The following is a 26,977-nucleotide window of genomic DNA, read 5'->3' as shown; positions in this document are numbered from 1 at the left end:
GCCTGCCGGCTGCCGGGGCCACACTGCCACTGCTGTGTGAGCTGGGCCGGCCTGAGGGAACATGGCGCCCTGGGCAAACTTGTTTTTTGCCACCCTTTCTTTGCGTTGGAGACCAGCAGCATGAGGCACGGGGCGCGAGAACCAGCTCCTGGCCCCAGAGCCCAGCCGGGAGAAGTTTCTGAGCCTGGGGCCTCTCCCGGCCATACCCCCCCGACTACCTAGCAGGGAGAGCCCCTCTGCCTGTGCTTCCTTGCCAGGCTGGCGGGTCCCCCGGCCCGCCTGGCCAGGGGCTCCAGCCCCCAGGCTTGCCTGCACTCAGCCTAGGCCCTCCAGCTTGCGGCACTCCCCGTCAACCATGGCACCCAGGCGGTGGCCCACATCTCCCACCTGTAAGGCCAGCCCTGTGTCCAAACTTCGTGGCGCCCACCCCAGTGGCCTCCGAGTCACAGATCGGGGGCCCCAGGAAGGCCGGGGAAAGCGAGGGCAGTTTCTGCTCTGCCTCTCGGGCAAGGCATCCACTGGGCGGGCGTGTTCCCCGCCAAACAAGCTTCAGTTCTTCCTGGCCGGGTGCCAAGGGAAGGCGGGGCCGGCGGGGATTTAAGGATGATGAATTTCCCTGCTAATAAACCATCTGCTCCCCGCCGCCCAGCCCCGTGCAGCCAGGAGGCCAGGCCGCCGAGCCGCCTGTCCGCCCGCCCGAGACATGGTCCTGCTGGCCGCGGCGATGCTGTTGCTGGCTTCAGGTGAAAGGGGTCTGGGGGTGAGTGTGCGTCTGTGCGCGTGCGGGGGGCAGCTGTGCATTTGGGGGGGGTGTGAGTGTGTGTGACTGTGCGAGTGTCTGTGTGCGTGTATGTCTGTATATGGCACAGGCAAGTGTGTAAATGTCTGTGTATGAGTGTGTGTCAGCATGTGCAGGGATGTGTGTGTGTGTGTATGTTGCACATGTGTGTATACATGAGTAAAGTAATTGTATATGTGTGTGCATGAGTGTTTCTGTGTCTGTGTGTGTAGCCACAGGGCTGTGTATATGTGTGTGTGTACATGTTAAAAGTGTACACATGAGTGTGGGGGGGCATGTGCAGATGCATGTGTGTGTTACTGGGTTTGTGCTTATGTATTACTGTATATGTTGTATGTTTGTTACTGTGTGCGCATGTGTTACAGTGTGTGTAACTCTGTATATGTGTTACTGTGTGTGTGCATGCATGTTTGTCCATTACTGTATATGTGTGTGTTATTGGGTGTGTTACTGTATATATGTGTGCATTACTGCGTGTTACTGCATGTGTGTTACTGTGTGTGTGTTACTGTATATGTATGTGCATTACTCTGTATGCGTGTTACTGTATATCATGTGTGTTACTGTGTCTGTGCATGCATGTGTTTGTCCATTATTGTATATGTGTGTGTTGCTGAGTGTGTGCATATGTGTGTCACTGTTTATGTGTGTGCGTTACTGTATGTGCATGTGTGTGTTACTGTGCATGTGTTACTGGATGTGTGCATGCGTTCATACGTGTATGCCAGGGTGTCTGTCTGCCTGTGAGGCGAGGTAGGAGGCCCCAGCATTGCCGAGCTCCCGCTGGGTGACCCTGGTAGCAGAGCAGAGCTCGGAGGGAGATCTCAGGGGCTGGCTCTCGTGAGGGGACATGGTGGGGTCAGACATGAGGGGATGGCTGGGCAAGGACAGTTAATGCCTCAGGAAGAATGTTTGTGCACCCCCAATGTACTCCCCTGCCCCACACCTGTGCTCCCCACTCCACGTACTCTCCCACCCCACCCCACCCCACGTACTCCCCACACCCCCTGCCCTCGAGCCTATGGTGCCATGAGCAGGAGCCTCCACCAACCATTTAATATGGTCCGTACATGTCTGTTGTACATCTTCAAACAAGGGGTGAGTGTCCCCCAGTCCCTAAACCCCTGCACTCCCCCATAGACCCCCCATGATCCCAGCTCCCCCCATCCCTCTGCCCTGTCCCCCTGCAGCATTCCAGGTCCCGGCCCAGACCCAGGGGCCCCTGCCCAGCTCAGGGGTGGCTCCTAGGAGAAGGCACAGACAGGGGGTCTCCATGTGCTGCACTCGCCCCGAGTGCCGACTCCGCAGTTCCCATTGGCCTGGAAGAGGGAATCGCAGCCAATGGGAGCTGCGGGGGCGGTGCCTGCAGGCAGGAGCAGTGCGCAGAGCCGCCTGGCTGCCCCTGAGCCTAGGAGACGCTGCCGGACATGCCACAGGGAGCCTACCGGGAGCCTCCCATAGTAAGCACCGTTTGGCCAGAGTCTGCACCCCTCACCGCCTCCTGCAGCCCAACCCCCTGCCCCAACCCTCATCCCCCTCCTGCACTCAAACTCCCTCCCACACCCCAATCCCTGCCTCAGGAGCAGCCCAGAGCCCCCTCCCACACTCCGAACCCCTCAGCCCCACTCCTCAACCCAGAGCCCGCACCCCCTACCACACCCCAATACCCTGCCCCAGCCCGGTGAAAGTGAGTGGGGGTGGGGCAGAGTGAGCAACAGAGGGAGGGGGGGCTGGAATGAGTGGGGGCAGGGCCTCGGAGGAAGGGCAGGGCAGGGGCGGGGCCTTGGGGAAGGGGTGGGACGGGGCAGGGCAAGGGTATTTGGGTTGGTGCAATTAGACAGTTGGCAACCCTAGCTCGGACACTGACATTTCCCTCCCACACACACACACTTTAGTGGCTGCTGAGGATGAGCGGATCATCGGGGGACAGTCCTGTGGCCGGCACCAGCAGGCCTACCAGGTGGCCCTGATGGGCTCCCCCAACACCGTGCGCTGCGGGGGGGTGTTGATCAACCCCGGCTGGGTGCTGACGGCTGCCCACTGCGAAACCCCGAGGTAAGGAGCCCAGGGCCGGGAGGGGGGACGCAGGGAGGAAGGACACAGGGAGGGGGATGCAGGGAGGGGGGGGCCATCGGTTAGAGCAGGAGCCGAGCGATCAGGACACCCAGCTTCCATTCCCTGCTCGACGTTGACTTCCCTTGGGCGGCTCACTGAGCCGGCTTGCGCCTCAGTTTCCCCCATCTGCACAATGGGGATAACAGCCCTGCCCTGCTTCACAGGGGCTGGTGAGGGGAAAGAGGCCTAGACGCTATGGCACTGGGAGCTGTACAAGGAACCTAACTAGCTGTGCTGGAGGTGGGAGGTGGGAGATTCAAAACATGTTTCGCCTCCTTCTCCTGCTCTCTGTTGGGGCCTTGGTTTTGTAGAGTGTAAGAGCTTCCAGGCAGGGCCTCTCTGGCTGTGTCTGGGCAGTGCCCGGCACGATGGGGCCCTGATCCCACCTGGGGCAGGGACAGTCCCTGGCTGTATGTCTGTGCAATGCCCAGCACAATGGGACCCTGATCTGTATAGGGTACTTGGAAATGTGACCTAGATCCTCAGATGGCATAAATTTGCTCCAATGGGGTTACAACCAATTGACACCAGGTGGGGGATCTGGCCCAGTGTTGCTATTTTACCACTAGTCCCACAGTAGTTAGTGGCGCTTTTCTCCAAGTCCTAGCCCCTGGAGTCCAGTGACTATAAGAGTTTCTCGGCTTCCATTATAACATGAAAAGTAAGTTTCCACCTTCATGGTTGGGGAGAAAAGCTGGAAAATTTGAGAAATCTAAAGAGTCTGAAACCAGGTGGTAAATTTAAACAGATAATAAAAATCTGCACTCCTTGCTGTATTTGGTCTGTAGTTTTAAAAAATTACAAGTAATTTCCTGATTTTTAAGCCAATCTCATGATTTTGGGGGGCTGGACTCATGACTTTGGAATGTGTGGGGTTGGCAGTTCTGGAAGCAGAAGGGAAATGTCTCCCTTTGATATCCATTTCGATGCTGTGCGAAGAATCAATTTTTCGGTCCACTGGCAATGCTGAAAAATCGGGGGGAAATGGTTTGGGGTTGACATTTTTCACAATGTACAACAAATCGAAAAGTATAACAACACTTTTTTTGTTTCGGGCGGGATGGAACGTATTGTTTGACCTGAAAGGGAAGATTTAATTTTGTCATTGAGCGTTTTTTAATGTTTTTTCAAAATCAAATGAAGGGAAATTTTGAACCAAAATAATCAAAATTTCCAACTGTTGACACAAAACATTTTGTTTTTTTCATATTTTGGGTTTTAAATTAACAATTTGGAAACCAACACAAATTCATAAAATAGTCAGTGTTGCCGAATCTGTATTTTTCACCTGAAAAAAAGTTCTGGCTGAAAAATACTGGCTAGCTCCAGTCACGATAAATGTCATTTCTAACATATTAGCAACCCTGATTTCCCCAACATTTAAGCCCTTTACGAAACCAGCAAAACACTATAATGAAGATCTGGAGTTAGGCTGGGATTTGAAAGCCAGTCACTGGATTTTGATGCCCAGTTCACATTTATTTGACTGGGAATTGGGCAACGCAATGCATTAAATGGCTTTGAAGTTACCAGCCAGAATTCACAGTTTGCATCATTATGACTAGAAACAATCGGCCATGCGGCATCCGCTTCTGATGGAATGATTTATTGTATATAACCAATCAGGGATGAGAGTTAAATCACATGTCCTATTGTAACCAACCAATAATGCATACATTGGGAGCGTGTGTCATGAACTGTTCAGGAAAAAGAAGAGGTTTTATACCGAGTCTCACAATATTTGATCTTTTTTTCTAAGGCTTCCATTGGTGGAGTCAAGAGAATCCCAGTTTTCATTTTTCAAAAGTTTCTAGTCTTCATGAGTGCAGAGCAAAAGGAATCCAAATTGCTCCAAAAACAGAACACAAACAAACAAACAAACCCTTAAACCTTTTATTTCAAAATAACTGACAATTTTTAAGCCAATCTTTTGACTAGACTTGGGCAATTCTTTTGACTAAAACCTTTTTTTTTTAATTTTGGTGAACAATGCAGATATTTTTCAGCTAAAAATGCAGATTTCATTAATTCATGTTGATTTCACCTAATTGCTTCAGGGGGGGAAATCCTAAAATACAAAAATTCAGAAAAAAAATCAAAATATTGCATTCTGACATTTTTGAAATGACACGTTTTCATTTTTCAATTCGAAAGGACTTTTTTGTTTAGAAATTTCCTGCAGGATTTTATTTTTTTAAATTAAATATGTCACAAAAGGATTGAAATGAAATATTTAGTTTCAGGACAATGAAACATTATGTTTGGCCTGTGATAATTTTTTCAGCTTTTGGATTCTCTGAAAATTTTGAAAAAATTCATTTTCAGTTCAACCCGAAATAATTTGGGGGGGGGGGGGGGGGGAATTTTTCAGAATTGCCAGTGAACGAAAAATCCATTCTTTGCCCAGCTCTTCTAATGATTCTGGGGCCTGACTCGTGATTTTCGAATGCTTCGGGTTGACGACTGGGAGAATTTCTCCTTGTGGAGAAGCTTGTGTATACTTGCAGTGTTTTGTACTTGGTTCAAGGGGAAAGACAGATGCAATATGTCAGCATGGGCTGTGGGTGAACAGGGCCGGCTCTAGGTTTTTTGCCGCCCCAAGCAAAAAAAATTTTGGCTGCCCCCCGTCCCAGCCCTGGGCTCCTCGCCGCACCCCCCTGCTGCCCCAGCCCTGGTCTCTCCCCACCCACCCATCCACACCCCCTGCCACCCCAGCTCTGGGCTCCCTTATTCCCCCCCACACACACCTCCTGCCACCCCAGCCCTGGGCTCTCTCCCCCCCTTCCCCACCTGCACCCTCCTTCTGCCCCAGCCCTGGGTCACTGGTAACTCGCTCCCAGGGCGGGTCATTCAGCAGGAATTTTAGGTGTGCACAGAACACAGACAGGATTGGTTCCCATATGGTTACAGAACTGCAGTAAAGTGGAACAATTTTCAGCTTGTGTGATTGGAGGATATCTGGATGCATATTATAAGACTGTCCTACAGAAATGAGGAAAAGTTGAGGTGCCTTTATTATTCTTTTGTTCCACTCTTTCTTTCTATGGGGAATTTGCCAATGTGATATCATTGTCTTCCTTTTAAACAAACAAACAAACAAACAAACAAACAAACAAAAAAGCAATGGCTGTTGAAAATAGCAATTCCAGTCCTAATAACCACTGGGAAGCATTTCGTGCTCAATTTTATCCTACTTTTTCTACAGCAAGTTACAGTGGATCAGTATATTTGATTTGGGGGAAATGAAGTAACAGCCGCCCAAACTGAGTTTGAGCACTCCTGAATTTTGAGGTGTTCAAATCTGGAAGACAGGTGCTGGGGGGGCGGAAGGGGGCTGTGGCTCTGCGGGGGAGCACGGCAGCATGTATGCAGCAGTGTGTCTGGCGCTGCGTGGAGCCAGACATGCTGGTCTGAGTGGCATGGTAAGGGGACTGGGGGGTTGGATGGGGCGGAGGTTCGGGGGGGGCGGCAGTCTGGGGCAGGGAGAAGGGGGGGTTAGATGGGTCAGGGGTTGCGGGGGCAGTCAGGGGACAGGCAGTGATTGGATAGGCATGGGAGTCCCGGGGGTTTGTCAGGGGACAAGTAGGGGGTGGGGTCCTGGGGGGGAAGTTGGGGCGGTCTCAGGAGGGGGCAATCAGGGGACAAGGAGCAGCGGCGCTTAGATAGGGGGTGGGGTCCTGGGGGGTAGTTGGGGCAGGGGTCCCGGGAGGGGGTGATCAGGGGACAGGGAGCAGGGGGGGTTGGATGGGTTGGGGTTTCTGTGGGGGGCAGTCGGAGGGAGTGGATGGGGGCAGGGTGGGGCTACCCTCCCTTCCCGTGAAGTGTCCTATTTTTTGAATGTTAAAATATGGTACCCCCTACTCACAGTGCAGCTCTCCATTCACAGCAGGCTGCAGCATGAGGTCTCAGCTCCCGCACTCCCTCCCCCTCTTTCCTGTTGGTAATGGCCACGGGAATGCTGGGAAATGTAGTTCTTTCCCTGCTCCAGGGCTGGCTCTATAGGCAGGGAGCTAACCAAGGAACTACAGCTCCCAGAGCCCCTGTTGGTTCTCAGCTCCCAGGCTGGATCCCTGCCGCCCCTGCAAATGGGCTGCCCCAAGCACGTGCTTCCTTTGCTGGTGCCTAGAGCCGCCCCTGTGGGTGAAGCACAGGTTTGGGGAGGCTAGCCCTCGGCCCAGTCCAGCCCTGCTGCCCGAGGCCCACCCGCCAAAGTCCAGAGCCCCTCCTTCCCCCTCCCCTAGCCCAAGGCCACCCAAACGCCTCCAGCCCCAGAGTGCCAGGCAGGTGGGCAGCACGCAGCCCCCAGCCCTGGAGTGCCAGGTAAGCAGCATGGCCCCCAGCCCTGCCCTAGCACAGGGCAGGTAGTCACCCAGGGGGACCCCAGCGCTGGGCTGCCTCAACCACCCCGAGTCCCAGTTACAGGCCGGCTGCCCTAGCCCCAGCGCCCGGACTCTTCCCAGAAAAGGAGCAGCCTGCCTGGGCTGGGCTAAGGGGAGAGCAGCAAGTGGGGGGGGGGAGTCTCGGGGCGGAGCATGGGCGGGGCCACGCAGGGCTGTTTGGGGGGGCCCAGCCTTGCCCAGCCTATGCAACGCGCTGCCCATGTGTGTCAGAAAAATGATGTGTTGCAAATGATTTGCTCAGCTCTAGAAAGGAGTCACATCAAACAAACATATTACATATGCAACGTCCCCTTTATGCCTTTCTCTCCATGTTGGGAATGGCACCTAAGTCCCCCCCCCCCCCCTAAAAAAGGCTTGGGCCAAATCTATTCATTGAATTTGTTTTCGAGTCACAAACAATTTAAGGGCAACCCAAACTCCATTTTTCAGCAAATCAATTATTCACGGTCCAAAAAATATTTGTCCAGAAAATTTTGTCTTTGTGATACTTCTTCTATTCTAGGCAAAGTTAGCATTGTGCGTCCAGTGAATTAGGCCTGTCCTATGTGTATCCCACAACCAGGAGCTCTTTTGCGTTGGTAAATCACCAAACTAAAGTGAACCTTTTGAGGAATTAATTCATAGACTCCAAGCCCAGAAGGGATCATCTGGTCTGCCCTCCTGTGTCACGCAGGCCAGAGAACTGCCCCAAAATAATTCCTAGAAACACATCCGCTCTTGATTTAAAAGTTAGCAGTGATGGAGAATCCACCGTGACCCATGGTAAGTTGTCCCAGTGGTTAATTACCTTCACTGTTAAAAATGTACACCTTATTTAGCCAGTTTCAGCTGTGCTGCATTAGAAGTTTGCACCAGTTAAACTATTGTTGGGGGTGATTTAATTCATATAAGATCAAGGTTGGAAGGGACCTGAGGAGGTCATCTAGTCCAACCCCCTGCTCAAAGCAGGACTAATCCCCAAACAGATTTTTGCCCCGATCCCTAAATGGCCCTCTCAAGGATTTAACTTACAACCCTGGGTTTAGTAGGGCAATGCTCAAACCACTGAGCTATCTTTGCCCCCAAGTTATCTTTGTTAATTCAACCAGTGCAACTTCAGGCCGGCCTTTGCACTATTCGTAGCCTTGGGAGAATTCCATTCTTATTTTTTTTTATAATTTTGATGGATAACATTGATACTTATTTTTAATCAATTTTATTTTGTTTTAAAATTCGTATAGATTTCAATTTACAACATTTCACAAAAGTAAGCATTTTTTTCTATTTAAATCGATTTACATTTTCACAATTCTGGGGGGAATCAGACAGCAGGGGCTTAAGACAATAATTATTTAATGACACTAGACCCGGAAATTCAAAAAGTTAAAACACAAATTGTCAATATCCCATGTCGAAACCTACAGAGTAAAGATCCTGAAATCAAACTCTAGTTAGTTCTCAAGCAGCATCTTTTTTCACTTTGCCCCACTGTCCATTTCGATTATTGTCAGTGGAAATGTTTTTTCATCGGTTTGTGTGTGTGCGGTGAAATCGATGTTTACTGACATTTAGCAATAAAAATCGAATCCTTCCAAGCCTAATAATGAATGACAAATTAAATGGATGGGGGGGGGGTTATGTATAGTACCACTGGTAACCCTGTACAGTGCTTAGGGTGGGGCAGGTGCTGGAAGTCAGGATTCCTGGGTTCTATCCCCAGCTCTGGGAGGAGAGTAGGGCCTAGTGGTTAGATGACTGGAAGCTGGGTCTCCTGGCTTCTATCCCTGGCTCTGGGAGGGGAGCTGGGTCTAGTGGTTAGAATGGGAGGGACTGGTTGTCAGGACTCCTGGGTTCTAGTCACAGGAGAGCAGGGAGCAGCTGCTGTTTTCCCCAACAAAAGCTAAGGTTACCTTGTCCTGACATGACTGAAGGAGCCAGGAATGTAGCAATCCCAGCACCTATCACAAGACTGGGCAGCTAGCCAAAGGGTGAGTCTAGAATCTTATGGACAGCACTTTGCCAGACTGGAGCTTGGAGAGTGGAGTGGAAGGGTGGCCCTGTGGTTAGGCCCCTGGCCTAGACTTGGGAGAGCTGCGTTCGAGGCCTTGCTCTGCCACAGACTTCCTAGATGACGTTGGGCAAGTCACTTAGCCTCAGTTTCCCTCTCAGGGAGAATAGTCCTCCCAGCTAACGAGGCAGGATTTCCGAAGGATGCCCAGGAATTTATACCCATCGAAATAGACGATACAAAACCCTCAGCGCCGAGTCTCAGCTGATTTGGTCTGCGGGGCTAAGAACTGCAGTGTGGATGTTCGGATCCGGGTTCTGAGACCCTCCCTTTCTTGGGGTCTCGGAGCCTGAACCCACGCCTCTACGCTGCAATTTTGTAGCCCCACGGCCCGAGCCCCGGGCCAGCCATGCCATGGGTCTTTTATCATGGCATAGATGCACCCTAACTACCGTAGCCCAGCCCAGCCTTTGCCTTTCCCTCCGAAATCAGTTCCTCTGCCTTCTAGATCGTTTCCCGGCCTCTTGGCTGGAACGCCCCATGTCTCTCGGCCTCGGTGCCTCGCTGGGCGGGAGTTAAGCACTGAAATATCTTAGCGCCTTGCCCCGGACGTGCTGCCCGGAGCGGAACAGAGCCGTGCAGCATCTCGGTGTGTCTTTGTGCAGCGCCTGGCATAATGGGGCACCTGTAATCACTAATAACACGAACAATCCGCAATAAGTATGCAGCCCAGTGTACCAATGGCCTTCACCTGTATTTTCGGTTGCAGTCCTATCAATTGCAAATCTCTGTCTAATTTGCTGTCTGCCCCGCTAATTCCCTTGGTCTCAGCTCCCTGGACTCAGGACTCTTTTAAATACCATTAAGTTAGCACAGTAGCCTCCAAGGACGACGTCCACCTGACATTTCCCCCTGCCTCTAGGCCATTAACACAATGAGGCAAGATCCCCAGCAGGGGTCAATCAGCCGTAGTTCCAGTGGAGTCAATGGGGCCAGGCCCCCAGCACCTCTCTTCCTTCCCCAGCAAATCTCTGCTCCGTGGCTCAACGCCTGGATCTGCCATTACCCACACAGCTGACGATTTCAAAACCGCCTTCACTCCCCTGAATTGCACAAAGGTGATGCTGAGCGGGGGCGTGAGACGCAGACAGAACCGCCCTGTGTAGGTGTATCTCTGTAGCCTCAGGCAGGAAGGGCTGGAAATCCAGAGGGCTGGTATGGCACAAATGCAGGCAGGGAAAAGATTGTCCCTTGCTTTCAGATGTCTACTTCACTGCAAAGCCAGCAGTGTCGTCACCTCAAAGCCCTGAGAAAAAGCACCAGGTTGGCATAAAAAGCCCTGAGACTGGCTTTGTATGCCAAGAAATGAGATTGGCATCAGAAAACCACAAGACTGATTTAAAAATCATGAGATTGGCATAACATCAGGAGATTGCTTTAAAAATTACTGAACTGTCAGGAAAACATCATGAGATTATAATGAACTGGGGTTAAAATTATGAAACGGTGATTAAAAAAAAATCACGAGACTGGCAGAAAAAAAGTCCTGAGATAGGCATCCAAAACTGAGTTTGGCATAAAAAAACCCGTCAGGCGTGATTCAAAAATTCTGAGATTGGCAGAAAAAATCATGAGATTATCACTGTCAGCGGGGAAGCTGTTTGTAATGGGAAACTTAGATCTTGAAGCATGAGCCCCTGGGGAAGGAAAGCCAGATGTGGTGCAGGAAGGTCAGACGTGGCCTCTGGACTATGTTTGGCCGGCAGCTGACACAACATCTACAGATTCATAGTTTTCATTAAAACAAAGGTAAATTTCTAGCCTTTGTGGCTGCAGAGTATAACTGTGGGTATAACTCATGTGGTGATGTCCTCATCTCGGTTGGGTTCTGTGCAGCGCCCAGCACAATCGGATCGGCAAACGCCCCTTGTCCTTTATCCATCTAATTGGGTCACTTCAGTGTCAATGTGATCTATTTAATCACCAATTCTTGTGCTGGATGGAATGGGTGGGGGCAAGGGGATTGGGAGTTAAGTGCCTTCTGTTTTCAGTGCTTGAAAAATACTACATCTCTCATGATGCACTGTGACTTGTGAGTTGCTGTAGTGCAGCATGGGAGATGTAGTCCAGATGGGGAGCCTAGCCCATAAAGGCAAACAGTGGCATGACGCCAGGGCCAGTGCTACCATTTAGGCAAAGTAGGGGGTTGTCTAGGGCGCCAAGATTTGGGGGCGCCAAAAAGCGGTGCCCCCAAATTTTTTTATAGCGTTCCTACGCCCCCTCCCCGAGCGCGCGGTTGCAACTCCACTTCTCTCGCCTCCCAGGCTTGCAGCGCCAATCAGCTGTTAGGCACCGCAAGCCTGAGAGGGGAGAAGAATTCGAGCAGGGGTGGCGTGCTCGGGGAGGAGGTGAAGCAGAGGTGAGCTGGGGTGGGGAGCTGCCGCACGGCTCCGGGGGGAGGGGAACTTCCGCGGGGGGAGAGGGGGTCTGCCGCAGGGCTGAGGGGCGCAAGATGGAAGTTTTGCCTAGGGCATGAAACTTCCTTGCACCGGCCCTGCATGACGCGACTAAACTGCAGTTCCCGTGAGGCACTGAGGCAGTGAAGTTTTGCCATTTTTAGATACAACTTGCTGGTTTTGGGGTGTTCTCTTTTTGATGCAATGTCAAAATTCTCCCAGAAAGCAGACACTTTTCACAGTAAAATTTTGCACTGTCAAAAAAAAAAAAATTTCCATCAAAAAACAGTTTCCACTGAAAAATGTGGACCATCCCTGATGGAGAAAAGGGAAAAAGGAAACAAAGGAAAAGGAAAAAAATGTGGATGCGAGTGGGGGGAGGGAATGTCCACACAACTCCTAGATCCCGTTCACCCTGTGGCCTTAAGTGGCGGAAAGTCGGGGAAACCCCAAATCTGAATGTCTCGGCCCATCATTAAACATGGAATTAGGCCTTTTCTTCTGAATGAATGGCATCTCCATAGTCTGCTCCCGGTGGCATCTGGGAAACAATTAAAGGCCTTGTGTACTCAGCTGGATTTGCACACCTGCATGTCTATGCCAGCTGGCATGAGCGTTACTGACAAAGAGCGCCCGAGGATGGTGAATGCCGGCCAATGGCATCAGGGCAATGAGGTGTATGTGCGGAGTATATAAGAGCAACACAGGAATTGTTAGAGATGGAACAATGGGCCAGTCCAGGCCGGGATCCCCACCCACTCCTTGCTGCCCTGGATGCAGACTGGTATCCACCACCCTTCCCTGCCCCCCTGAATCAGACCCATGGACCCATCTTGCCCAGTCTCCCCTCCCACGTCAGGGCAGACCCATGGGTCTGTCTAACCCAGTGTCCCTCACCCCAGATCAGATACAGAGGCTCATCTAAGTGGGTGTCCCCCACCCCAGAACAGATCCATGAGCTCGTAAAATGGAGAAGGTTCAGAGAAGAGCCATGAGAATGATTAAAGGTTAGAAAATCTGCCTTAGAGTGAGAGACTCCAGGAGCTCCGTCTATTACAACATAAGAATGGCCACACTGGGTCAGACCAAAGGTCCATCCGGCCCAGTATCCTGTCTGCCGACAGTGGCCAATGTCAGGTGCCCCAGAGGGAATGAACAGAACAGGGAATCATCAAGTGATCCATCCCCTGTCACCCATTCCCAGCTTCTGGCAAACAAAGTCTAGGGTCACCATCCCTGCCCATCCCGGCTAAAGTGACCTATTGATGGACCTATCCTCCAGGAACTGATCAAGTTCTTTTTTGAACCCTGTTATAGTCCTGGCCTTCACAACATCCGCTGGCAAGAAGTTCCACAGGTTGACTGTGCGTTGTGTGAAGTATTTCCTTTTGATTGTTTTAAACTGCTGCCTATTAATTTCATTAGATGACCCCTAGTTCTTGTGTTATGAGAAGGAGTAAATAACACTTCCTTATCTACTTTCTCCACAACAGTCATGATCTTAGAGACCTCTATCATACCCCCCCTTAATCGTCTCTTTTCCAAGCTGAAAAGTCCCAGTCTTATTAATCTCTCCTCCTACGGAAGCTGTTCCATTCTCCTAATCATTTTTGTTGCCCTTTTCTGAACCTTTTCCAATTCCAATATATCTTTTTTGAGATGGGGCAACCACATCTGCATGCAGTATTCAATGTGTGGGCGTACCATGGATTTATATAGAGGCAGTATGAGATTTTCTGTCTTATTATCTATCCCTTTCTTAATTCCGTTGGCTTTTTTGATTGCTGCTGCACATTGAGTGGATGTTTTCAGAGAACTCTCCACAATGACTCCAAGATCTCTCTCTTGAGTGGTAACAGCTAATTTAGATCCCATCATTGTATATGTGTGGTTGGGATTATGTTTTCCAATGTGCATTACTTTGCATTTATCAACATTGAATTTCATCTGCCTTAACAAAGAGAATGGTCATGGGTGACGTGATCCCCGTCTATAAGCACTTACAGGAGGAACAAATATTGGCTAATGGGCTCGTCAATCTCGCAAAGTTAGGTCTAACACCACCCAGCTGCTGGAAGCTGAAGCTAGACAAATTCAGCCAGAAAAGATGGCGTAATTAACCATGGGAACAATTTACCAAGGGTCATGGTGGGTTCTCAATCACTGAAAGATTTTAAATCAACACTGTCTGTTTTTCTAAAAGATCCACTTTGGGAATTAGTTTTGGGGCAGGTCTCTGGCCTCAGCTCTGCAGGGGGTCAGACTAGATGATCACAATGGACCATTCTGGCTTTGGAATCTAGGCCTCTATGAATCTAGTTTAGACGCATGGTCTGTCTAGCCTAGTGTATTCCCTCCCCCTACTTCTAGGGTTGGCTCCTGGCCGGTTTTCAACCATCCTGGCCGATTTTTGTTCTGCCAGTTCAAAGATTTAATATGTCAGTGGCGCAACCTGAGACACGTTGGAGCGCTTGCCAATCCACACCCCTGTCTTCCAGCTTGTGCCGCGTGAGAATAAGGTAAGGAAAATGATAACATCCAAATACATATATTGTGGGCGGTGTTTTGTTGTTCGTTTGTTAGCCCAGCGTCCCTCCTCACCCCATTTCAGACACAGGGGACCACCCCGCCAGGTATCTCCCAGCCTTCAACTCATATCAGATCCAGGGTCCAGCCAGCCTACCCTCCTGCATCTTTGGGCTTGGCAGAATTTGGCTTTTATTTTTTGATAATTTTGAAGGGCAATATTGATACTTCTTTGTAAGTTTTTTTTTTATTTTACATTTTCACAGTTGTGCAAAACGATACGTTTCCAGCATCTTTTCCCCCCTGTTCTTAGTTATTGACATTTTCGTCATTGCGGGGGGCAGACAACGGGAAGGGACCAAACGATTATTTAATGGCAGTCGATGTGGGGAGTCAAAAAGTTAACGCTTTGTAGCCGTTAAAACACAAATTGCCAGCATCGCATGTCAAGCCGGACAAAGCAAATCCAAAGGGCTCGAGATGCACTTTTCTTACTTTGCATTTCACTATATTTTGATCATCATCCATGGAAATATTTGCCCCACGGTTTGTGTGTGTGCGGTGCAATCACCACTGATTAATAAACATCGTATCCTTCCAAGCCTAGGCGTATTGCATTTGAGGAATTCCCCTTTGCCAGATGTCCTGGAGCAGATCTGAGCTGGCTTTAATTTATTTGATTATAGATAAGATGCACTGCAGCAAGATACAGCAGAGGCCCACGCGGATTTGCCAGGGAGGTTAAAGTTTAGAGTCTTGCCTCTTCTGGAAAAGCTGCTCTTACTTTAACTCAACTGTTGTTAGGTCCGTCTAGAGCAGTGGTCCCCAAACTGTGGGATGGGGTGTGGAGGAACATCCAGGGGGGCACAGCGAGGCCCGTGCCAGCCCCCATGGCCCCAGCCCCCTCTGAGCTGTGGCCCCGGCTCGATTCTGAGCCCACGGCCCTGGCTGTCGCCCTGCTACCAGCTGCAGCCCTTGACCCCTGCTCCTGGCTGCAGCTTGGCCCCCACTCTGAGCTTCTGCTTGGCCACCGGCCCCCACTCCCAGCCCCTGGTTTCAGCCACCAGCCCCCTGGCCACCACGCTTGGCCCCTGCGCCTGGCCATGGCTTAGGGTTGCCAGGCATCCGGGTTTTTGACCGGAACGCCCAGTCGAAAAGGGACCCGGGCGGCTAGGGTGACCAGATGAGGGAAAGCAAATATCGGGACACATGCGGTGGGGTGCCCGCCGGCGGAGGGGGGAAAAAAAGCGGCGAGTCAGTCCCTGCCAGCGGAGCCAAAAAAACAAAAAACGCTGCCGGCGGATATCAGGACAATTTGCGTCCCGGACGAAGATTGGGAAGAAATATCGGGACGGTCCCGATTTTATCGGGACGTCTGGTCACCCTACTGGCGGCTCCAGACAGCGTCGCTGACCACACTGTTAAAAGTCCGGTTGGCCCCAGGCAGGATGGGGCACGGGAAGGGGTTGGGGCATGGGCTCTGGGCGGTGCTGACCTCAGGCGGCTCTCGGAAGTGGCCGGCATATCCCTCCAGCTCCTAAGCACAGGGGTGGCCAGGGGGCTCTGTGCACTGCCCCCACCCACAGACACCGCCTCCGCAGCTCCCATTGGCCATGGTTCCCAGCCAATGATAGTTGCGGAGTGAGCGCTTGGGGAGCAGCGCATGGCACCTCCCTGGCCTCACCTCTGCCTTGGAGCCAGAGGGACGTATCAGCCACTTCCAGGAGCCGCCTGAGGTCAGCACCACCTGCCTGCACCTCAAATTCCTTCCTGCGCCCCAACCCCCCGCCCCAGCTCAGAACCCCCTGCCCCACTCCTGAGCCCCCTCCCACACTCCGAACCCCTCAGCCCCACCCCCAGCCCAGAGCCCCTTCTGCACCCCAAGCCCCTCATCGCTGGCCCCACCCTAGAGCCCTCACTCCACACCCCCTCCTGCACTCAAACTCCCTGCCCCACCCCTGAGCCCCCTCCTGCACTCTGAACCCCTCGGCCTCTGATAGGAGTCCCTTCCTGAATCCCAAACCGCGCATCCCTGGCCGCATCCCAGAGCCCACACCCGCAGCCAGAACCCTCACCCCCTCCTGCACCCCAACCCCCTGCCCCAGCCCAGTGAAAACACACAAGTGAGCGAGGATGGGGAAAGCAAGCGACGGGGGGGAGTGAGCGGGCAGTGGGGCCTTGAAGAAGGGGTGGGACAGGGGGCGGGGCAAGGGTGTTCGGTTTTCTGCAAATAGAAAGTTGGCAACCCTACCGCGGCGGTCAAGGCTAATTCCTCACTCTGGCACTTCGAGTGCAGAAGTGGGGCCTGCAAGGATTCTAAAAATTAATACTGGCCACTCCAGGCTTGTATTAAACTCCCAAGGTTACAGCTTTTCTTTGACCCTGGATTGGTAAATGCTGCCACCACCCAAGTGCACAACCCCTTGGAGAGCCCAGGAAGGCACACTTGGGAATTCCTTTCTGTGGGGTGCCCTCAAGCCCTTTCACACACACACACACACACACACACCCCGCTGGGGTAGAGCTGAGATAGACAAAAAAAAAGGAAATCAGCTATTTCCACCAGCTAACTAAAAAACATGTGCACAACCTCTTAAAACACAGAAATCCAATCCTGTTCTTAAAAAAGGTAAATTTTATTTAATAAAAGAGGAAGAAAATACATTTGGAAACTCAGGCATTTGCTAGATTTTAAAAGAGTAACTACAAGGATTAAGCACCAAGAATAGCAATAGAGTGTCTCGAGGTCCCGCTTAAAGGTTACAAGCAAAACTAAAGCACCTGGGTTTAGCACAGAGGAGTCCACAAGCCATAAAGAAATCAAAAGCGTTAAACCTAATCACGTCTCCCTAGACATTTCCTGATCTACTTACATATCTGGGGTTTCAAATTAGTAGTTTCTAGGTATAATATCGAGGATTTTTCATACCTGGCCCCAAGCGTCTTACAGCATAGCTCTGTCTGCCTCTTCCCGGGAGAACAACAACAGACAGACAAAAGGGGGGTCTTTTTTCAATTTTAAAAAGTTCTAGCCTTCTCATTGGCTCTTTTGGCCAGGTGCCCACTCACTTCCTTTTACCTCTGCATAGCAGTGAGACTTTTGAACCCTTTACTGGTAGAGCAATTAGCGAACAGCTACTAAGAGGGATTTTATAGCTACTGGCTGGCTGGGTGTCCCCCCCCCCCCCATTCATTTATCACAGCGGTTCTGCTCCCGGCCACAGCCCCCAGCCTGGCCATGACTCTGCTCCCGGCCCGGGGGGCATGGACATCAGTTACTGGTCAGGGGAACGTGGGCACCACTGGTGTAGATGAACTGGCGGGACACCCTGCTCCCCACAATGTGGACACACTGAAACTGGTTTAACCCTCCCTCAAATCAGGTCAGTAATTATTTACATTGGGCAGCTTTTCTCAGGCAGAGTAGGCCTTAGTCACCAGATTGCTTGGGATGATAAATCTCACTCGGCGGCTTTGTGACCTGCCTTTGGTTGCAATCACCACCCAGCCACAACCAGTTGCTGGCGTCTCTGCTTAAAAGCGTCCTACATGGAAAGACAGAGGATTAGGAGACCTTGCAAAGGGAGCCGGGCTCATCCGCCCTTCCCCTCCCTCTGGAGAGGTGTGTACAGCTGGGGCTGGTGAGGAAATGATTTTTTTTTTCCCCTCCAGTGAAAACGGAGGGGGAAAAATCATCTTTGTGCACATTTTCCACAGGAAATTTTGAGGGCTTTTTAACAAAAAATCTAAGATCTGAAATATTTCGATATGGAAAGTCACCGCAGTGCCTTATGGGAGATGTAGTCTGAGTGTCTCACACCTCTCCACTTGTATTCTCCTCTATAGGCTGGATTTCCTGGTCGGATTATATCTCCCATGATGCACTACAGTGTCTCCTCTAGCATAGGGTGAGCTGACAAGTGTTAATATCACACGGCCACAGTGTATCACAAGAGGTGTAGTTGGGTTGCATTGCGCGCCCATTCTCTTCTATAGGCTGGATTCCCTGATTGGTCTGCATCTCCCATGATGCAACATGCTTTTAGGGTTAAATGTTGCACTGCTGCAGAGCATTGTGGGAGCTGTAGCCCAGCCGGAGACCCTGGAAAGTAGAGGAGAATGGGGGTGGAGGGTAGGGCACAAGGTTCCCATGCTTGTGGAGGGAGGGATAGCTCAGTGGTTTGAACATTGGCCTGCTAAACCCAGGGTTGTGAGTTCAATCCTTGAGGAGGCCACTTAGGGATGTGGGGTAAAATCAGTACTTGGTCTTGCTAGTGAAGGCAGGGGGCTGGACTCAACGACCTTTCAAGGTCCCTTCCAGTTCTAGGAGATGGGATATCTCCATTTATTTATTTATGCTATAACTCTCATGAGGTGCAGCGGTGAATAAAGCAACAGAGGGTCCTGTGGCACCTTTAAGACTAATAGAAGTATTGGGAGCATAAGCTTTCGTGGGTAAGAACCTCACTTCTTCAGATGCAAGACATTTCAGAATAAAACTATCTGTCTACCTATCCATCTATATGTGGCCAAATTTTTGACCGTTTGGGGCATTTTGTTTTTTGACAAAAATTGGCATTTTCAGTGGGAAATTTGTGTGAAAAATGTCATTGAGCCAGAAATCCAATATTCCCTCAAAAAAACATACATTTTTTAACCTGCCCTAATGGTAGTACAAACCCAGCCAAGGACTCCAGAAAAAATGCACAAAAGCAGCATACAAGATTGGCTCTTCTAGGATGAGAAGATATTGTTGGGAGCCTGGAAGAATCTCATGGTTTATGGGGCTGAGATGAAATTCACAGCTCATTGTCCTTGCTGTGCAACTGACTTCAGACTGTAATCAATCCCTGCCTCAGTTTCCTCCTCTGGGGTTAATGTCATTTGCTTCACTTTCTCACAGAGCCATGTTCATGCGTGTGCGATGTTTGGAACATGACCTCTATATTATAATTATATAATGATAATAATAATAATAATTATATTCCCATATTCCATTAAGCGTAATTATCATTAATAGAGTTGGGTGAACAGCAAAAAAATGCCTGAGCTGGGAAGAAATGAAGCTTTAAACACAGCTCTTTGTCGATCACTCTAAAGTGCTTACATGGCCCCCAGCACTGTGGTGTCAGAGTCATTGTATTTATCTTTATAACAGTCCTCAGAACTAGGGCAGTGTAGAGATAGGGAAACTAAGGCACAGAGAATTTAAGCGACTTGGCAAAGGAGGGAATAGAACTTAGGTCCTTCAAGAGCAGGATAGTCTTACCATAACCTCTAGGCCAGCCATCTTCTTTACTAAAATGGAGGTGCTTGTGTTAGTCCTTTGTTGTGCGTTTCACACACAGCATCACAGAAATGCGCTATTCAGTATGTGCTATGCGCTAGTCTCCCATTGTGAAGAGTTATGGGATTACTACCTCTTGTGGCTTGAAAGTTGTAGATATAGCCAACATTTTTCAGTTGAAAAGTAATTTTAGGTGGGAAAACGACTTTTCATCAGACGGAATTTTTAAGCAGTCTCGTTTGCAGCTAAATTTCTCCGTTTTTGAACAAAAACCATACACTTGTACCAAAAATGGTTTTCAAAAAATGTTGGGTTTGGACAGAAAATGGTTTTCAAAGGCAGGCTTTTAAATGAAAAACAGTTTTCAAAAAATGATTTTTTTTAACCAAGAGGGTATTTGAAACCGAAACAAACCAAAACACCCTGTAAATTATTTTTGCAACTGTTTTCCACCAAAAATGGGTTTCAAAATTTTTACCAAAAACATTTTTTGGAAAACTGATTCCCACCCCACCAAAGGTATTTAAAAACATTGCAATTTTTACCCCAAAAGTTTCTTTTGAAACAATTTTTTTCTCTGAAAATAGTGACACAAAATAGTGACACAAAAATGGATTTTTTTACCAAAAACATTTTCAAAAAGTGAAGCATTTTACCAAAAATGTTTCTGAAAAACAGTGTGGGAAAGATAAAAAATGGTATTAAAAATTCAACTTTTTTTTAGCAGAGTTGATATTCAAAGAACATTTTTAACTGAAAATAGTTTTCAAATTTAAACAAAAAAATTCAAGTGGAAATTTCTACGAAAACAGGTGGGAAAAATGTTTGTTTGGGTTGTTTTTTATTTAAATTCTTGCAAAACGAATCACCATATTCCAAGCAGTTTAGATTCACAGAGTCATATATCCCAAGGCCAGAAGAGACAATTGTGATCATCTAGTCTGACCTCCGTACCACACGGACCAGAGAACTGCCCCAAAATAATTCCTAGAGCAAAGCTTTTAGAAAAATATCCAGTCTTGATTTAAAAATTCCCAATGATGACGAATCCACCACCAGACCCCTTGGTAAATTGTTCAACTGGTTAATTACTCTCACCATTCAAAATTGGTGCTTTATTTCCCATCTGAATTTGTTTAGCTTCAGCTTCCAGCTGGTCGATTGTGTTAGACCTTCCTCTGCTAGATTGAAGAGCCTGTAATTAAATATTTGTTCCATATCTAGGTATTTATACACTGGGATCAAGTCACGCCTCAACCTTCTCTTTGTTAAACTAACTAGATTGAGCTCCTGGAGTCTGTCACTATAAGGCAGGATTTCTAATCCTTCAATCATTCTCCTGGCTCTTCTCTGAACCTTCTCCAATTGATCAAAATCCTTCTTGAATTAAGGACACAGGATTCCAGCTATGGTCACACCAGGGCCAAATATAAAGGAAAAATAACCTCTCTGCTCCTACTCAAGGTCCCACTGTTTATGCCTTCCAGGATCGCATTAGCTGTTTGGGCCACAGCTTGTGTGCCACCAATTACCCACCATGACCCCCAAATCTTTTTCAGAGTCACTGCTACCCAGGAGAGAGTCCCCAGCTGTAGAAGGAGGAAAGGTGGGAAGAGGGGAGGTCCCAGGCGAGGGTGCAGCTATTTTTATCTTGCTCCCTGTGCCGTGTCCCTGCTACAGCCCCATCTCCATTCGCCTGGGGGAGTACAGCCTGAGGACCAGCGAGGGGACGGAGCAGTGCATCAAATCAACCCAGTCCTTCCCTCACCCCAACTACAACCTCACCTCGCACGACTACGACATCATGCTGCTGAAGCTGCAGAACACCGCCAACCTCAACAACTATGTCAAAACCATCGGCCTGCCTGACAGATGTCCTGAACCCAACACGGAATGCCTGGTGTCTGGATGGGGCACGACCCAGACCCCTAAAGGTACAGGAGCAATCTGCAATGGGACGCTGGGGGGCAGAAGGGAGGTGGAGGGAATATGGGGTCCTGCAGGAATGAGGATGAGGACCATAGATGTTCTGCAGTGAGAGTTCTTTGAACACCCTTGCAATGGCCTTTCAGACCTCTCTGGAGCTCCTCCGACATACTATGGCAGCTGTGCACTGGGTAGACACACCATTAGATAGGTGTTCCTGGCCAAGATAGATAGATAAATAGACGGGGGGAGGGGGCAGGGTATGGAGATAGATAGATAGATAGATAGATAGATAGATAGATAGATAGATAGATAGATAGATAGATAGATAAACAAAGGGGGTGTATGGGATAGATAGATAGAGGGGGTGTATGGGGATAGATAGAGAGATAGAGAGAGAGGGTGTACGGAGATAGATAGATAGATAGATAGATAGATAGATAGAGGGGGTGTACATAGATAGATAGATAGATAGATAGATAGATAGATAGATAGATAGATAGATAGATAGATAGATAGATAGATAGATAGATAAACAAAGGGGGTGTATGGGATAGATAGATAGAGGGGGTGTATGGGGAGAGATAGAGAGATAGAGAGAGAGGGTGTACGGAGATAGATAGATAGATAGATAGATAGATAGATAGATAGATAGATAGATAGATAGATAGATAGATAGATAGATAGAGGGGGTGTACATAGATAGATAGATAGATAAACAAAGGGGTGTATGGGATAGATAGATAGAGGGGGTGTATGGGGAGAGATAGAGAGATAGAGAGAGAGGGTGTACGGAGATAGATAGATAGATAGATAGATAGATAGATAGATAGATAGATAGATAGATAGAGGGGGTGTACATAGATAGATAGATAGATAAACAAAGGGGTGTATGGGATAGATAGATAGATAGATAGATAGATAGATAGATAGATAGATAGATAGATAGATAGATAGATAGATGTGCATCATGATGGATGGTTGGATGTGTATGAAGAGAGATGGATGGGTGTGGATGAGGGTGGATGGATGGATGGATGGAAGTGTCTGAAGAGAGATGGATGGGTGTGGATGAGGGTGGATGGATGGATGGATGTGTATGAAGAGAGATGGATGGATGATAGGTATGTGTAAAGACAGATGAATGTGTATAAGGATGGATGGATATACAGATACTTTCTGAGGCACTTTGAATTCTGTGACAGTAACAAATCAGATGTTTCTCTGTTTGTCCCTTTATTTCAAAGCCAACATTTTTCCAGTCTGAGGTCCTCCCTACCTACTATTCATTGCCATGTATCTACAATTTTTGTGACCATTTCCCATCTATTTTTCAACTGACTGGTCAAATTTTGAACGTTTAGAAATTCTGATGAGATTTTCAAATTTCCGTTTTTCAATGTGACTACCAGAATTCAATATTTCAATGAGATTTGCAAGGCAGATCTTTCGACATGCGTGCCAAATTTCACCAAGATTTCACTTTTCAAAATCTCAACAAGCTTCCAAATTTTGAAATTCCAGCGAGAGTCCAAATTTCCAAATGTTGATGCGCTCCCCAGATTTCAAAAACTTGACAAGATTTCCAAATTTTGACATGATTTCCAAATTTCAACCGTTTGATGCATTTTTTATTTTCAATGACACAACTGTGAAAAAAACATTTGGAAACAATGTTGCAATCCCCACTCTCCTTCTCCCCCTTTTGCCGCCATCCCTAACCACGAAAGCTGGGATTTTGTGCACCTAACTCACCTAGGCCTCTCTGAAATTCCCAGGGAAAGATTCCGCTCCTATAAGTTAGAATTTATCACACAGCCCCAATGCTTTCTCAGCTGGAGCTCCCCTTGGAACCAAAGTGCTGAGTGCTAACTGAGACACAGATGCTGTTTGCGTCTAGATGGGCGAAAGCGTTTTCTCTCACCCTTTAACTCATCAGTGAACTTCTGGGGACTTTTTGTTCTAGTGCAGTACCCCAACATTCTGCAATGTGGGAAAGTCTACATCCAGCCCAACGCGGACTGCGATAAATCTTACCCCGACGCCGTTACCGAAAACATGCTGTGTGCTGGTGTGAAGGAAGGAGGCGTGGATTCATGCCAGGTAAGAGTGGGGGCAGGGCTGAGGACAGTGTGGGGAAGGGGGACCTCTCAAATGAGAGCAAACCCCCTAGGTCGCCTCTTGGGAGTTTTCCATAGGAATTGGAAGTGCCTCTCAACCGGATTGCTAATGGATCCCGATCTCCTTTGTAAAGTTTTTTGAGATCTACTGATGAGGTGAGCTCAGTGGTCTTATCATTACCATGGAAATGCTTTCTCTGTCTCTCCTCACTTCCCCATCCCCCTTCCCCCCACGCCCCCCGTGCAGGGTGACTCCGGCGGCCCGCTGGTCTGCAACGGGAAACTCCAGGGCATCGTCTCGTGGGGATCACAGGTTTGCGCGCCGAAAGGCAAGCCAGGCGTCTACACCAAAGTCTGCAGATTCACCGGTTGGATCCGGGGCATTATAAGGGAGAACTCCAGCAACCGAGCCTCCATCACCTGCTAGAAGCAAGCCACAGCTGCCACTGCCCCTTCCCCAGGGAACTGAGATTCCTGTAATAAACAGTGTGAAACACACCCGTGGCTCATTGCCTCCTTTGCACCAGGACCGGATCTACCAGCCTCTGTCACTTTCTTGTCTGCATCTGCTCTCTTCCTCCATCTGAGACATAGCCCCTCTTTCCCCTCCCCATAGGAAGTCTTGCTGTCGATGCACCCATGCAGTAGGTTGACAGTAGGGCTTGAACCCACGACCTCTACATCTAAAATCCTGGGCTGCTGCTGCCTGAGCTAAAAGAACCAGCTCTGTTAGAAGGCTTATCAACTTCTAGATCGGGGTAGGCAACCTTTCAGAAGTGGGGTGCCGAGTCTTCATTTATTCACTCTAATTTGAGGTTTCGCGTGCCAGTATTACATTTTAACGTTTTTAGAAGGTCTCTTTCTATTAGTCTATAATATAGAACTAAACTATTGTATGTAAAGTAAACAAGGTTTTCAAAATGTTTAAGAAGCGTCATTTAAAATTAAATTAAAATGCTGATCTTACGCCACCAGCCTGCTCAGCTCGCTGCCAGCCTGGGGTTCTGTTCACCTAGGCCAGCAGTGGGCTGAGCAGGGCCTATGGCCGGGACCCCAGACCTGGGGGGGGTGTTTCAGGGGTCAGGGCAGAGGGCTGGGGGAGGGAGTTCAGGGCAGAAGGCTGGGGTGTATGGGGGGGTTCAAGGATCAGGGCAGAGGGCTGGGGGTGTGTGTGGGGTGTAGGGCAGAAGGCTGGGTGTAGGGGGGTTCAAGGGTCAGGGCAGAGGGCTGGGTGTGTGGGAGGGGTGCAGGGCAGAAGGCTGGGTGTGTGGGGGGTTCAGGGCAGAGGGATGGGGCTGTGGGGGTGCAGGGCAGAAGGCTGGGTGTGTGTTGGGGTGGGAGGGTTCAGGGGAGAGGGATGGGGCTGTGGGGGTGCAGGGCAGAAGGCTGGGTGTGTGTTGGGGTGGGGGTTCAGGGCAGAAGGCTGGGTGTGTGTTGGGGTGTGGGGGGTTCAGGGCAGAGGGCTGGGTGTGGGGGGGTGCAGGGCAGAAGGCTGGGGGGAGGTTCAAGGGTCAGGGCAGAGGCCTGGGGGTATCGGGGGTGCAGGGCAGAAGGCTGAGTGGGTGTGGGGGGTTCAGGGCAGAGGGCTGGGTGTGGGGGGGTGCAGGGCAGAAGGCTGGGGGGGGTTCAAGGGTCAGGGCAGAGGCCTGGGGGTATCGGGGGTGCAGGGCAGAAGGCTGGGTGGGGGGGTTCAAGGGTCAGGGCAGAGGCCTGGGGGTATAGGGGGTGCAGGGCAGAAGGCTGAGTGTGTGGGGGGGGTTCAGGGCAGAGGGCTGGGTGTGTGTTGGGGTGTGGGGGGTTCAAGGGTCAGGGCTGAGGGCTGGGGGTGTGTGGGGGTGCAGGGCAGAAGGCTGGGGTGCTCGGCTCGTGGGGGTGCTCCCAGCCCCCTGCCCTGAGCGGCTCATGGCAGGGGGCTGGAAGGGATATGTCCTGTTCCACCCCCTTCCCCCAGGCTCCGTCCCTACCTCTCTCTGCCTCCTCTACGGAGCAGGGAGCACGCTGCTGCTCTTCCCCCTCCCCCTTGCTAGGGCCATCAGCTGATTGGCGCAGGGACGGAGAGGAGGAGGGGCAGGAAAGCACCACGCTGGGGGAAGAAGCGGGGGAGGGGGGAAGCTTGGCTGCTGCAGGACGGAGCTTCTGCCTCCTGCCCCCGCAGGGGAGAGTGGTGGGGGGGGCTGAGTGGGGCGGGGGGCCGGGACCGCGGCAGGGAGCTGCGTGCCACTCAAAATCAGCTCGCGTGCCATAGGTTGCCGACCCCTGTTCTAGATGCATCCCAGCCACCTGAAGAGGGGGACAGCGCACCACAATGAGTGGGTGTGGCTTAAACAGCAAGTGGGCGTGGCATACATAACAGTGGCAACAGCTTTATCTAAATGATCTGGAAAAAGGGGTAAACAGTGAGGTGGCAAAGTTTGTAGATGATACAAAATGACTCAAGCTAGTTAAGTCCAAAGCAGACTGCGAAAAGTTGCAAAGGGATCTCACAGAACTGGGGGTGACTGGGCAACAAAACGGCAGATGAAATTCAACACTGATAAGCGCAAAGTAATGCATGTTGGAAAACATAATCCCAACTGTACATATCAAATGATGGGGTTGAAATTAGCCATTACCATGCAAGAAAGGGATCTTGGAGTCATTGTGGATAGTTCTCTGAAACATCCACTCAATGTGCATCAGCAGTTAAAAAAATCTCATAGAATGCTAGGAAACATTAGGAAAGGGATAGATAATAAGACAGAAAATATCATAATGCCTCTATATAAATCCATGGTACGCCCACACCTTGAATACTACGTGTAGTTCTGGTTGCCCCATTTGAGAAAAGATATATTAGGATAGGACAAGGTGAAGAGAAGGGCAATAAAAATGATGAGGGGTATGGAACAGCTTCCATCTGAGGAGAGATTAAAAAGGCTGGGATTGTTCAACTTGGAAAAGAGACACCTAAGGGGGGATATGAAGGAGCTCTATAAAATAATGTGGGTGTGGAGAAAGTAAATAAGCAAGTGTTATTTACCCCTTCTCATAACACAAGAACTAGGGGTCATCCAATGAAATTAATAGGCAGAAGGTTTAAAACAAACAAAAGGAAGTATTTCTTCACCCAATGCACAGTCAACCTGTGGAACTCTTTGCCAGGGGATGTTGTGAGGTCAAAATTATAACAGGGTTCAGAAAAGAACTAGATACGTTCCTGGAGGATAGGTCCATCAATGACTATTAGCCAGGATGGTAAGGAAGGCAATCCCATTCTCTGGGTGTCCCTAAGTCTCAGACTGCCGGAAGGTGGGACTAGATGACAGAGGATGAATCATTCATTGCTTGCCTGTTCTGTTCGTTCCCTCTCAAGCACCTGGCA

At 49.6% G+C, this 26,977-nt stretch overlaps 1 protein-coding gene across 1 annotated transcript; it reads left to right on the top strand.

The window, feature by feature from the left end:
* Positions 1-481: 481 nt before the first annotated feature.
* Positions 482-24,110, top strand: LOC101942612 (trypsin-like). Its single transcript, XM_024113448.2, has 5 exons — positions 482-743; positions 2,695-2,854; positions 21,251-21,504; positions 23,463-23,599; positions 23,864-24,110. The coding sequence occupies exons 1-5, from the start codon at positions 704-706 to the stop codon at positions 24,041-24,043; spliced, it is 771 nt and encodes a 256-aa protein (XP_023969216.1). The 5' UTR covers positions 482-703; the 3' UTR covers positions 24,044-24,110.
* Positions 24,111-26,977: the final 2,867 nt, after the last annotated feature.

The sequence above is a fragment of the Chrysemys picta genome, chromosome 20 (genome assembly GCF_011386835.1).
Source record: "Chrysemys picta bellii isolate R12L10 chromosome 20, ASM1138683v2, whole genome shotgun sequence".
NCBI classification, from domain to species: domain Eukaryota; kingdom Metazoa; phylum Chordata; order Testudines; family Emydidae; genus Chrysemys; species Chrysemys picta.
Note: the sequence above shows the minus strand (reverse complement) of the source record. Positions and strands in the feature narration are given on the sequence as shown.